At 34.9% G+C, this 13655-nt stretch overlaps 2 protein-coding genes across 2 annotated transcripts in view; both read right to left on the minus strand.

Moving 5' to 3' along the window:
* Window positions 1–1945, minus strand: part of LOC107495351 (protein ACTIVITY OF BC1 COMPLEX KINASE 1, chloroplastic) — a gene marked incomplete in the record, with an annotated part of 6580 nt that extends 4635 nt beyond the window's left edge. Inside the window, 2 exon segments of the mRNA XM_021125332.2 lie at window positions 52–260; window positions 1328–1945. Of these exon segments, the coding sequence (XP_020980991.2) occupies window positions 52–260; window positions 1328–1666 (548 nt within the window).
* Window positions 1946–4122: 2177 nt separating this feature from the next.
* On the minus strand, window positions 4123–5351 carry LOC107495241 (protein transport protein SEC31-like). The gene is made up of 2 exons (XM_016116352.1): window positions 4911–5351; window positions 4123–4515 (listed from the first exon to the last, which is right to left on the minus strand). Exons 1-2 carry the CDS (start codon window positions 5349–5351, stop codon window positions 4123–4125), a joined length of 834 nt encoding a protein of 277 aa, XP_015971838.1.
* Between the last annotated feature and the right edge of the window lie 8304 nt (window positions 5352–13655).

Genomic DNA, 13655 nt, shown 5'->3' on the forward strand with positions numbered 1-13655 from the left:
AAACAAAGTTATAACTTTCACGGCATGGCCGAGTACAAAACAAAATAACACACCTGACCAGCTTTAATAAAAGAAGGTCCCAGATTGCACAACAGGTTCCTAAGCTGTCGTGCACGATACGGAACAACCTCTTCATCCCTTCCAACCAGGAAATCATACGCCAAGGTAGACCAGTAGAAGCCCAGACTCCAAACTATCTCAACTCCCCTTAACATAAGCGACAATATAGCCCCTCTTGATTCTAGTACCTTATTCCTCACCTAATTAACAATAAGAGATAAGTATTCAAACAAAAAATTACTTCAAGTTAGAAATAATTATACAGTAAATCAAAACAAGTTTTTTTAGTTCAGGGGGACTCCCACAGGCCACGGTAAGTAGCTACTGACACCCTCCTACCAACATGGATGATAAATATCATTGACTACAATTATATTCATGTCAACTGTCAACATGTTTCGAATATTCATAATGTAGAGAATATTAAATTTTACATTCTAGACCATCAAGTTTAATTTCCCCATATGCAGACATCTGCGCTTCAAGTACACCCTTCCTAGTTTCAAAGATTTCACAATCACCAAAAACGCCACAACCACCATCAATAAGACTCATCTCCCACTAGGTGGGGTGAGCTAAATAAATCAGACTATGTCATAATGCCGTATGATAAACCCAGCTTGCAAGTAAACCAGTAAAAGTATAACTGCCAAAGTTGAAGGAATTAACTAGAACCTACAAAAATGAATAATCTTAGCTTCATAGTTCTACATACTTCATAATAATAGATTATATTTCTTGAGCAATTACAAGATTACCAGAAATGAAGACAAAATACTCTCTTGCTAGCGGGAGCATATCATACCAATTGGAAATTCCAATTGAACGTGTCAAATGTAGATCTCTATCATTAATTCATAAAGTTGATCTCAGCATGATTTCACAAAAGTTTACAATAATCGGTAAAAATCCACACTTCACTTGGTTAATCGGAATTTCCAATGGAGAGGATCCATTTCCCTTGCTAGCCCCGTATAGCATCAATCTCAAGATTATACAAAATACACGTTTCACGACTACGAAGACGGTATAATTCTAAATTCGCAATTAAAAAAAAAAACTTAATAAAAATACTAAAAGTAATTTTTAATAAGAGCTTAATTTCTATACATTATTCGCTAGTAGAGTCTTACACTACGCAATACAGATTAACTTTAACGGCCATTACCTCAAGAACAAACCACGTCAATGTAAAATCAAAAGCAACTAAGAGAGGACAACAAAAAATTGAGGAGAGAACGAACAGTGATGTAACGAAAAGTCATACTGTCTCGGGAGAGTACTTGCGGAAAGGGATGCAAACGCCACGCTCGATGTCAAGCTGCTCCAGCGCGCTGTTCGACGGTTTTCTCAATTGTAACACATCCTTCACACTGCTCAAAACGGCGCCGTTTGATGCGGCACTTCCTGTTGTTGCAGAACACGAAATTCTCGTTCTTAATAGCTTCTTCGCACTTCTTCGACGAATCGGCAACGATTGAAACGACGGCGAAGGAGAGCAAGAACAAGGAATTGAAGTTAGCAGCATAGTGTTGGCACGTGGTTTCTTCGAGTGGCGGTGAGGAACAGTGTATAAGGAGAAGGAGGTTGTGCAGATAGACTCCATGGATGTACGGAAGCTGAACTTGGAAGTTGGAACCCTAAATTGAGGAAAGAATTAAAGGCATTTCTTGATAAAATTATTGCGTGTTGGGATCAAATAACTGAATAACCAACCACTGCTTCGAAATTTAGTTGTTTCTTATTTAAAAATATTGGAGGGGGATTTGCAGGGTGAGAGGTGTGGTGTGGTGGGAAGAGAGGAGAGCCACAGAAAATGGTAAGTGGAAATGGTTTGAAGGGTTTCGTCCACGTGGTGGATGGAGCAAGGGCCACATCTGAGGGGCCTTTTTCCCAGTCTGACAAGGATTTGAGTTAAGGATTATTATGAGCTTCTAGCCTTCTACTTCTACAAGCTACTAGCTAGTTGCGCTTTGTAACTTGGCTACTTAAATTGAATGACATATTTGTCCACACACTCATGTGTGAAGATAAAGTTTCATAACATTTGTCAAAATATTGAATGAATTCCACTTTGATGCAACCCAAAAAGGTTTTATACCAATATTTAATTATGGAAAAGTACGAGAAATCAATGAAATATTTGTACAATGTGTACAATGAAAGTTTAGAGAATATTAAAAATATAATTATTAATGTTACTTTTTTTCATCAACGAAGCTTTTAGGATGAATGGTATCATGACATGGTATTAGAGTTCTATATTCAAAAGGTCAAGAGTTTGATCCTTGATGAACCCGAAAATCAATTTAAATTTTTGGGAAGATGTTTATTATCCTTCGTACTCGGATGGTTATTCTAGATAGTATGAAGAAGTTCATTTTGTAACTCATATAGCCCATTGTACACATTGTACAAAAAAGCTATTGTTTTCCTAACCCATTATACACATTGTACAAATAAGCCATTGTCTCCCTAACATGACTCTTTAATTATTTATATCTATAACATGTATATTCTATGATGCACGAACACGGAACACGACACGACACGGGACACGCCGACACGCAAATTTTAAAATCTTACATGACACGGGGACACGCATACATATAAAATATAAAGTATTCTTTAGATAAACCGTAATGATATTTTAATATTTTATTGATATTAAAATATAAATTAATTTTTTAAATTATTTTTAATGTCATATTTTAATTATATCAAGTATTTAAAATATTTTTTGTTTTAATAAATAATAATATGAGAAAAAGGACAAATCGATCCCTGACCTTTTTTTCAGAAGACATTTTCGTCCCCGATGATTGGAAAATACAATGATGCCCCTGACCCTTAAAATTGTGAACAAATCTATCCCCCTGTTAATCTCAGCCCGTTAGCCCCATCAAAAAATGCTGAGTTGGATGCCGTGGCTCTGACGTGGACGTAACAGGATGCTATGCTGGCAAGACTTTCTGGAAATAGGACAGATTAGTCTCCAACCTCCAAAAACGACGCCGTTTCTCCCCCACCCCTAATCTTTCAAATTCTTGAACCCTATCTCCTCAAGTGCACAGAAAGGGTGAAGCTGGTGAACGAAGAAAGGCAGCATGGCATCGGATAGGATATCATCTTGCTCACGAAGAAGTGGAGGTGTAGGAAGAGAAGAGCAATTCGCCGAAGGTTCTGGTCCTAAGGGGAAGGATGGCAAAGATGGGGTGTCACCAAAGTGTTTCTGTGGAGAACACACCATCATGTTCATGTCGAAGACGAGCAGCAACCCTAATAGATTATTTCTCGGCTGTCCGTTTTATAAGGTATGTATAACTGTGTGGGAATCTGTTAGTGTTAGGGTTTAGGGTAACCCAGATTTTCATGGGGATATATGTGGAATGATTTTGTGCAGATGAGACAACCCCATTGCAAGTTTTTTTTTGTGGTTAGATGAGCACATTGGAAGGCTTGGGTTGAGTGATTCAAGGTTCCAGGCCGAGAAGAAATTAGATGACGTTGAAGAGCATGAATGAAAGCATGACATGGAAAAGAAGATCAGTTATTTAGAGAAGAGGATTGTGGCTTTAGAGTCAAAAAAGAATCCAATTAGATGGTGTATATATGTGATTATAATTGTCCTGATTGCTGGTATTTTAAGTTGTAAGAATTGATTGATGGTTGAATATGATAAATTTTGTTACGTGTCGCCTGGAAAAATTTGAACATGTTCTTTCTAGAAATGTATGAATTTTGTATCCTGTATATTGCAATGTAATGCAGAAAATGAATGCTGGCAAAATCACAGGTAATCAAACATTGAGTAACTGACATTAAACCTTTGAACCTAAACATTGTTAATTGTAAGTGACAACCCAAAAAAAAGGACGACTAGTTGGCTAGTAATGTCTGCACATGTATGGCATGCCACCAGTGACAAGTTTTTGCTTAACCACAAACCGGTAACCAAAAAACTGGCTAATACAAAAAAAAAAGATAGTTATATCTGACTAATACAAAAAAGATTTACAGCAGGACACATTTGTCACAAAATAAGATAAGACATGACTTGCTTCATTCCTTGGAGTCCTTGGACGGTGAGACAGTTGGTTTAGATAGTTGTGGGGGTGGGGCCTGCTGAGGCTGTGCAGCTGCCTGCGTGCTAGATGGTGCTTGGTGAACTGGTTCTTGGTGCTGTGTGCTACATGGTGGTGGCCCTTGACCAAGTTGAGCAGGTGGCCTGAAAATCTTCTGTTTTGATCTGAACTTTGACGGTTTAGGTCGAGCTGTGCCGGTGACCATGGATGGAGCATTTCCTGGGGGCCTAAAGGACTGGTTTAAACTTGGGGCGGGTGGCCTGCCACTGGAACCCGTTGGGGCAGGTGGTCCTAATACAATTGTTGATCTTGTAACTCTTGTTGGAGCAGGTGCAACGTTCGTCGCAGTTGGACCAGCTCCGCTCGGAACCTGCCATATAAGACTCCATTATAATCAAGCAATAAGTACTCAAAACATATACTAAACAGCTTATAAGGACAAACAATTGAACAGTTACAATAGGTTGTTGCTGCTAGGGTGTTGAGCTGCTTGATTGGCTGTGTGAAGCATCCTGGACATGATGGGTAAATTAGTTGACAATTTAATATGAAGACATATTAGTCCCTCAGAATAAATATACTAATACAGATCAATCCTTGAAGATTCAGGTACTAAGACATAAAAGTCCTTGAGGTTTATACTACTAAGACATTTTAATATCTGAACTACTTGCACATTTTAAAACCTGAACTACTTGCACTAGGGAATCTTTTAATTGCTGGATCTTATAAGCAAATATACCATTATTAAGAAAGTGACTTTACCTCTGGTGGTGGAGCAAACTGTGACAAAGGGAGACAGACAACTGCTTGGGATGTGCTCTCTTTTTTCTTCTTAGGCCTTTTGGTTTTCGGTTTCCAATTCGGGTTCGATGGTGCTCCTTTGCAAGTTTTGTAATTATGGCCCTTCTCACCACACTTGCTGTAAGACACAGAGAACGACTTCTTCAGCTTACCCCCTTGCATCAGAGGCTCTGCAGGGTCTTTCTGCCGATTATGAACCTTTGGCCGCCCAATCCCTCTTTTGATGATGGGTGGGTCTGGCTGTGTGAATTCAGTTCTGGCCCAGAACTCTGAGCTTGGCATTGGTTGAATGCAGTGTGCATAAGTCCTCCTAATGGACTCCATACACAGCCAAGGGTGCACATAGTCTTGTGGCTGGTCGCGTCTCTTCCTAATGGCAACAAGTGCATGTATGCAAGGCATGTCTGAGGTGACAGGGGAAACGGTTTTAAAAATGTGCAAAATAACACAACAATCTATGAATCATTCTGACTACAGAGAGACAGAGGTTACCAGTAAGTTGTCATTTGTTGCACGAGCAAGTGTATTTAATTAGATCCACATCAACCTTGCTTGCCTTCCGGCTCACCTCAAACCTTTTTCTCTGGTTATCACCAACCCATTCAGCCATCCACTTAGTGCTAAGATTGACTAACCTCTCCATCCTTTTCTGCTGTACTGGTGCTAGCTTTCCAGCGTGGTTATCCAGGTCTCGTTTGTGATTCACCATCCTCCTCATCAGATAACACCTGATTTCTTCACACATGGTGAGGATGGGCTTGGTACGGTAAGTAACTATCTTTGCATTAAAAACCTCACACATATTATTTGTGAGGTTATCAACCTTTGGCGCATGAGAGAAGTATGCCTTAACCTAAGTTTCTGGTGGAAACCTGCTGAGATATTCCCAAGCCCCAATGGTTAACTTGCTTCAACTTGTCCATACATTCCTTGAATTCTGCAACAGTTATGCATCTAGCACACTCCCACATAACCTCCCTAATGTACAAGTCTTTGAAGTGATTAATGAAATTCTTCCACATGTGCATCACACAATTGCGGCTTTGCATGTGGCATAACCTCCTTTAGCGCAGGCAGTAAACCCTGCACCATACGAGGACATTAAGGAAAGTTATGTGAAATTAAATTAGTAATATGTGAAACGAAACTAATTGATTAATCATAATTACAGCTTACTTTCTGTTGGTCTGATATGAAGGTCCACCCATGGCTGGCACTGTCACCAATGTCTTCCTAAAGATTAGTCAGGAACCATTTTCAAGCATCTTTGGTCTCAGCCCTGACAACTCCGTATGCAACAACGTAGAATTGATTGTTGGCATCTTGAGCAACTGCTGCTAGAAGCCAATCCGTGTAGTAGGTTTTCAAAAAATAATCACCTAGGTGCAACAAAGGTCTACACCCATCCTTGAACCCTTTCTTACAAGCATCCAAGCATATGTATAATTTATCAAATACGGGAGGTGATTCTGGAAGTGGCATAAGCTCCAACCTGGCTATTGAACCTGGATTGCTTATCAGAATCTACTCACAGTTGTCTCTGCTCCGTTTGTATTGGTCCCTCTCATTGTCCATGATCTTCTCCCTAGCCTTCTCTACTACTCTGTACACCATCTTATGGTGCGGACATAATGAAAACTCCTCTCTTAGGAAGTCAGTTGCCTCCTTCGTGGTCATGTGGGGTTGGGTTGCCATCCTTTTTTCAATCTTCTTGCTAAGCCAGTGCTGGTTAGCTGCATTGCTCCCTAAATCCCTTGCACAAGTATGTTCTTGCACATATGTCTTTACTTGATAACACTGCAAGATTTTGTTATAGGACAAATGAACCAGGAATGGACACTCCTCATCCTTGCAACCACCCTTACCCTCTCCTTGTCGTTCTTTATCCACTTCAACTCCCTCCCTTCAGCAATGAAGGAATCCTTCACCACCTCCTTAAACCTTTCAACAGTAGCAAATCTGGTTTCCAACTCAAATCTACCCTCACCGTGAGCATAGTCATCATCAAATTCAGGAAATCTCCTGCTGCTACCTTCATCATCAGATGAAATGGGTGTATGCAACTCCTCGGATTCATACTCAAATACGATTTCTTCCATTTCTGATGGCAACTCACTAATGTAGAAACTCCCTACCCCTGCATTCTCTGGCTCCACACCAGGATTACCACCACCTCCTCCTTTATCATTCGGCCGATCAGCCCCTTCACCACCAATATTACCCCCTGCACTATTTTCTCCCCTAACGTTCACCTTGGTCCTTTTCTGAACCCTCTTCTGTTCAACCTTAGCTTTTCCCTTTGATCCTTACCTCCTTGCAACTGGCTTCTTCGGGGTGACTATCTTTTTTCTACCCTGTGTACTTCTTTTTCTCTTGCAACTTGCTTCTTTTTCACTCTCAGAACTAGAGGTCTCCACTCCAGCTGGTGGAGGTTTGTACATCACATCTTCCGTGCTTTCGTACCCGTCATCTGATGAAGAGAATGTCTTCACTTCCTCTAATATCTCATCTACATCCACATCCACATCCACTGCCCCATCAACATCCCTTCCAGCATATTCAACAACCTCAGGGACATCTACTCCATGATCAAAGTATATATGAAACTCAGCAGAGTTTTGGTTCTTCGATATGTTATCTCGCATTGCATTTATCCCAGCATCCCCAGTTAACTTGTTCAAACCCGACTTAATGTCGCCACTTGTGGGATCATACCAATATACTTCCCTGTATGACTGGTATCCCAAACCCTTGAACAACGTAATAAGGTCTCCAAAGTTCACAAAGTCCAGGTCCATCTCAGGGAACCTCTCTTCCTTCCCATTTTCATAAACTAGAGCTCCATCAATCCCTCTAACAAACTTTCCTCCATGGTGAAAAACCGGCACCACAAAAACGTCAACCATCTAAAATTAACCAATGATCAACAACGTCTCAGTCCAGAAACAGTTACCAAAATTTTCAAGGAAACTCCTTTGCCCGACCAAGTTCCCTCCTACTAATCATATACACAACGTTTTCAAAATAATTAAACCACTACATTATACCCCTGTTTCCCACACTCTCAACATGCACACACACTGCATTCACCCTTTCTTCCTACATAATAACTAAAACTTAAACAAGAAGGATCACGATCTTACCTTCTAAGGAAGACAGCAAGTACGCCGTCAACAAAACCCTCCTTCTTGGCCTCCCACAGCAACTCCACGACGAATCGATTGCTCTTCCACGTAGTACAATTTTTGGAGGGAGAAACAGGGAAAAACTTTGATCGTTGCTCTTCTAGGGTTTTCAGTAATTCAGAGGAGAAATCATGGGTGTTATGGGTATTGCATATGGGAATTAAACTTTGTTTGGAGGGGTGGGGGAGAAACGACGTCATTTTTGGAGGCTGGGGACTAATCTGTCCTATTTCCAGAAAGTCTTGCCAGCGTGGCATCCCGTTACGTCCACGTCAGAGCCACGACAGCCAACTCAACATTTTCCGACGGGGCTAACGGGCTAAGATTAACGGGGGGATAGATTTGTCCACAATTTTGAAGGGTCAGGGACATCATTGTATTTTTCAATCATCGGGGACGAAAATGTCTTCTAAAAACAAGGTCAGGGATCGATTTGTCATTTTCTCTAATAATATATACTATATCTAAATTTATTTTAAGAATATATATTAAGAATAAGATCGGACACGTAGACACGTGATGGTATTTAGGTGTGTCCAAGTGTGTTCGAAGAAGAATTTTTTATTTTTTATTGAGACACGGTTTGGACACAGCAGACACGCGTATCGAAGAGTGTCGTGTTCAAAATGTGTCCGACACGCAGACACGGCAACTCAGCAAAGTATCTGTGCTTCGTAGTGTATATCCATCCAAAAAATAAAACTATTCTAAAATTTTATGATCTTTCAATTAATTTTTAAAAAATTTAATCAATTAAATTAATTTTTAGGAGATATAGTCGAAAGTTAAATGAATCATTTCATAAATTAAACAATAACGTATCATGTTAATTATTATGTGACATGATGATATTAGATATTAGTTTTACATGTCACAAAATAATTAATACAAAATAATTAGTTTGTGTGTTATGAGGTCATCAATTTACATAAATATAAAGAATAATACAATTTTTGATGTTAAAAATTAACCACTGACATTCGCATTGATATTTTTTGACAATTTGTCATTGATACAATAAAAAATATAATTAAAAATAAAATATTAAAATTAACAGCCAAGTCATATGTTATTTTGGCGACATTAACAAGTTTTAATATTATGTCACACTATTGATAAAGCGTTAATGTTTTTTGTTAAATTGACGGATATGCTATCTATTTTAATATTTATAATATTAACAACATTTGCTGTCAATAAATTTAAACGATAGAGATCTCTTTCTCAAAATTATATGAATGATGTAAATTTATTATATAAAATAGACCGTTAAGGTGTTAATTTTTTATTAACAAAAATCGATAAACTTGTCTGATTTTCATGAATAAAAAATCGTACCCATACATACTTTTTGCCTCCCTCATTTCACCCCCAATTCACCATTTAATTTTACCTTAGAAATTAACCCGCGTTTTTCTATTTCACTTCCGCCTTTTCACCAACCCTCCCTCTCTGCCGTTGCACCCTCATCACTTCGTCACACTCGTGCCATTGTTGCTCCATGGTACTTGTTTCGTTGTTATTGTGGCTTTAATATTCCTTTTCAATTGACAGTTTTCAATCAACATCAGTTAGTGGGCTAACTACGACGATCAACATCGATATTTTAGATTTCAAGGAACGGACCATAATACTCAATAGATAAATTAAACAACATGCAGTTAAATATAGAGTTTGAAGACTACTCCAAAAAGATTAAAAAGAGAGAGAGAGCTAGAAGACCTCTATAAAAGAAAAAAAATAAAGTGGCAACAAACAGTTGATTCTTGGGTGGCTCACAGATGGACTAGTTTAGTTATCAACCCAACAACTTGATTAAGTACATGTGGCACTGTTTGGTTGATCTATACGATAAGATATAAACACAAAGACATAGACATTAAAGACATAGACATAAAATATTTGTGTTTATATATTGTATTTGGCAAAAATAATGAACAAGACACACAAATATTTTAAAAATACTGAATTACCCTTCATTCAACCACAAGTTTTACCACCACTACTGTATACCCATTGGCCATCACCCCAAACACTGCATGTCATCGCCATTGAATTTTTATTTCTTTTAGTATTTTTTATTTTTTCCAATATCATCTCAAGTTATCATTCAAATATTAAATATACAATTGTTTTTAAAAAAAATAGAAAACTAAAGTCCAAAATTTATCAAAAGTTAATCAAAATTTAAATAAATAAAAAAATAAAATATACAATTTTTTAAAGAAAATAAGAGGACAAAAAATTGAATAAAGGTAAAAGAGTAAAAAATTAGTGTTTCACAAGTTGTATCTTAGTGTCTCACCAAATTGGAGGTACACAAATTTAGTGTTTTCATATCCATCAATGTCCTCCCGTATTTTTCGAAAATCCATGTCTCACCAAATCAAACAGCAGACATGGTCAACCAAATGCTACCTGATGGACATAGGTCCTAATAGTTCTAGATCACATTCCTTTCAACCTCCTCATTTTACTTTTTCAAGTTCACATCTCGCGGCCTCTATAAAATTCTTCACAGATGGAGGAGAATCACAATAATTTCGATGACTCAGATGAAGACTATTTAGAAGAGTATGATTAGGGTTATTTCTTTAACTCTGAATTTTTATATTATTAGTAGATTACTGTTTAGACGAATATGAGTCTGAATTTAGTTATTTATTTTGTCTTGCATCTTTATGTTAAAAAATTCTTTACTATATTGATAAGTTTGCAAATTTATTATTTAATATTTAGTATACATTTTATTATTATATTTAAAAATTTATTTACATTATTTTTTATTTATTTTTCAAATAGAAATAATTAATAAAAATTGTATGGTTATTAAAATCAACAGCATTATGATATTTTTTTAATTTAAAATGAATAAAAAAATAAACAACAAACTTATCAATACTTCAATAATTAAATCAACGGCTAATATGTCAATTTTAATAAACCAAATATCAACAGATTGACGGTCAATTTAGATAATATTATCGAAAGTCAAGCTATTGCTTTTATTAAGTATAAAAAATCTTTTAATTTTATAAAAAAATATTGACAATAAAAAAAGTCGTCAATATTATTAGATTTTTAAATAATCGATAAATTTAAAACCAACAACAGCAGCTATCAATTTTGCTGTTTATTTATGATATTATGCTTTTACTAAAAAAAGAAACATTTCTTATTTTTCAAATCGCTTTTTCTTTTCATTTTTTTAGTATTTATTCCAATTTTAAATATAAAAAATTTTATTTTATTTTTGAGTAATCTTATTATTATTAGAAGAATATGAAATCTCACCTTAACGACAAGACCTATTATCATTTTTCGCATGTTCTCAAAAGTTTAGAGTAGGTAAAAATTCGTCCAATTTATAGCCTACCATACGATCTGTCTACCAACGGTCGACTCAATCATTTTCATTCCTAAACATTTAAATAATGAATATACTTGGTTCTTAGATAAATTTCTTTTTTCTTTTCATAATTTTAAATTTTTAATATTTTTTAATCCTACTTATTTTTATCTTATTTATTACAGCTTGCAGCATTTTCTTCATATAAAATAACAAAAAATTAATATATTATTAATTTTATATAGTTATGTTTCTAACAACTATGAATATCATAATTATAATATAATGTTGTTTGGAAAATATATAAGAATAATTAGTCAAAATAGTAGAAAAATGGTACTTTCTACTTTCAATGTTTTAGTACTCTCAATATTTCATTTGGATTACAATATTATTCTTTAATATTATTTTTATTTTGTCGTTTAATCAAGATTTTTAATCATCAATTTTTGAATTTACACTTATCTTTATCCCTTTTCTTCCTATTTTAATATTCTAATTCTTTCTTTTTCATCACCAGAGTTACTAACTCGCTCATCTTCTCTAGGTCTTAACCTCAATATTACTCCCATGTAAATGAAGTATATGATTTACATATCATTTGGGGTGTTCATAGTCCAATTTAGCTTAAAGATTCGGTCTGAATCTAATCTTTTGGGCCAAAATTATCTCGTTTTTATTTAGATTCAATTAGATTTGGAAACAAATATATTTATCCAATTAAATTAGAAAAAATATTCAGTTTAGTTCCTGAAATTATACTCGAATATCAATTTAGTCTTTAAAATTTTAATTGTCTCATTTTAGTTCCTAAACTTTTTAAATTTTAACCACGTTAGTTTCTACCGTGATTTTTGTCGTATAATCAATTGAAAAATTTAGAGACTAAATTGAGACAATTAAAATTTTAAAAATTAAATTAAAATTCGAGTATAATTTCAAAAACCAAATTAAATATTTTCTCATTAAATTACTCAACTAAATTAGAGCCAATGTTTGGATTCGAATCACATAAACCGGTCCAACCGAAATAAAAATTAAAAAATATGAATGTATGCTTTGATAGTTTATTTATATTGCCATATATTAATTTATTTTGATGATGACACTTAATATATCGTTTGTGATAATATAAATATTTAATAATGAGTATGTTTGATTTTTCAAATACAATGAATTAATGTTGAAAAATTTTGTATAATTGTTTTTGTTACCATACAAATTAAATATATACAGAATTTAATATTTTAGTTTTAACTTTATCTAAGCTCGATTTTAACTCAATCAAGACTCAAGTTTTATCATTACCCAAAAATAATAAAATTTATCAAGGGTTTAGAGTTAGATGAAAATCTAAAAAATAAATCCATCGATATTTAAGAATTAAGACTGAGTTTTGACTACGATGAATCTAATATCACTTCACTCGTAAACACCTTCAATGTATCGCCACTCTCTATGAAAGATGTAGTAAATACTAAGACAAATTTAATTAGTAGTATTAATGTATGTCAAGAAAAAAAAAGTAAAATTCTGCTAGTATGAATTAATGAGTCATGTATAAATAAGAAGTCATGTTGTTAAAGGGTGTGTAATGCATATTTCACATAATTTCAATTCTGTTTTACTATATTTTTTTCGTTACTAAATTGTTTTAAGTTTTCTTTTTAGTTTTATTGTCTAATTTGTATACATCATCATGTTTCTATTTTCTGTTTATCTTTCTTTTTGAAATTATATGTTTCAATTCTCTTGAGATGGTAGAGCTTAACTTTCTACTTTTTAATAGCTGAATTACCTTCTAATTTTAACTCTGTCAACAATAACAACAATCTTCAAAATATTGTCACATCCATTTTCACCATTGTATTTTTTATGAATCAATGACTATTCATCCCGATTGGAGACAAACTTGACAAAAATAATCACAATACTTAATTACAATAAGTTATGACTATCGTTTATGGACAAGATTTACAAGATCTTTTACTAGAAAAAATTTTCTCTCAATACCTTTTTGAAGAAGATTGAATTGCTAGGAAAGAATTTACTCACTACAAACAGCGAAAGCAAGATGATTACAATCTCATGTCATGGATACTTGCATCAATGAATCCGAATTTCAAAAACAAAATGGTAGGCAGTGCTTATAGTTTTTAAATATGAAAAAAG

Source organism: Arachis duranensis, chromosome 6 (genome assembly GCF_000817695.3).
Source record: "Arachis duranensis cultivar V14167 chromosome 6, aradu.V14167.gnm2.J7QH, whole genome shotgun sequence".
NCBI classification, from domain to species: Eukaryota; Viridiplantae; Streptophyta; class Magnoliopsida; order Fabales; family Fabaceae; genus Arachis; species Arachis duranensis.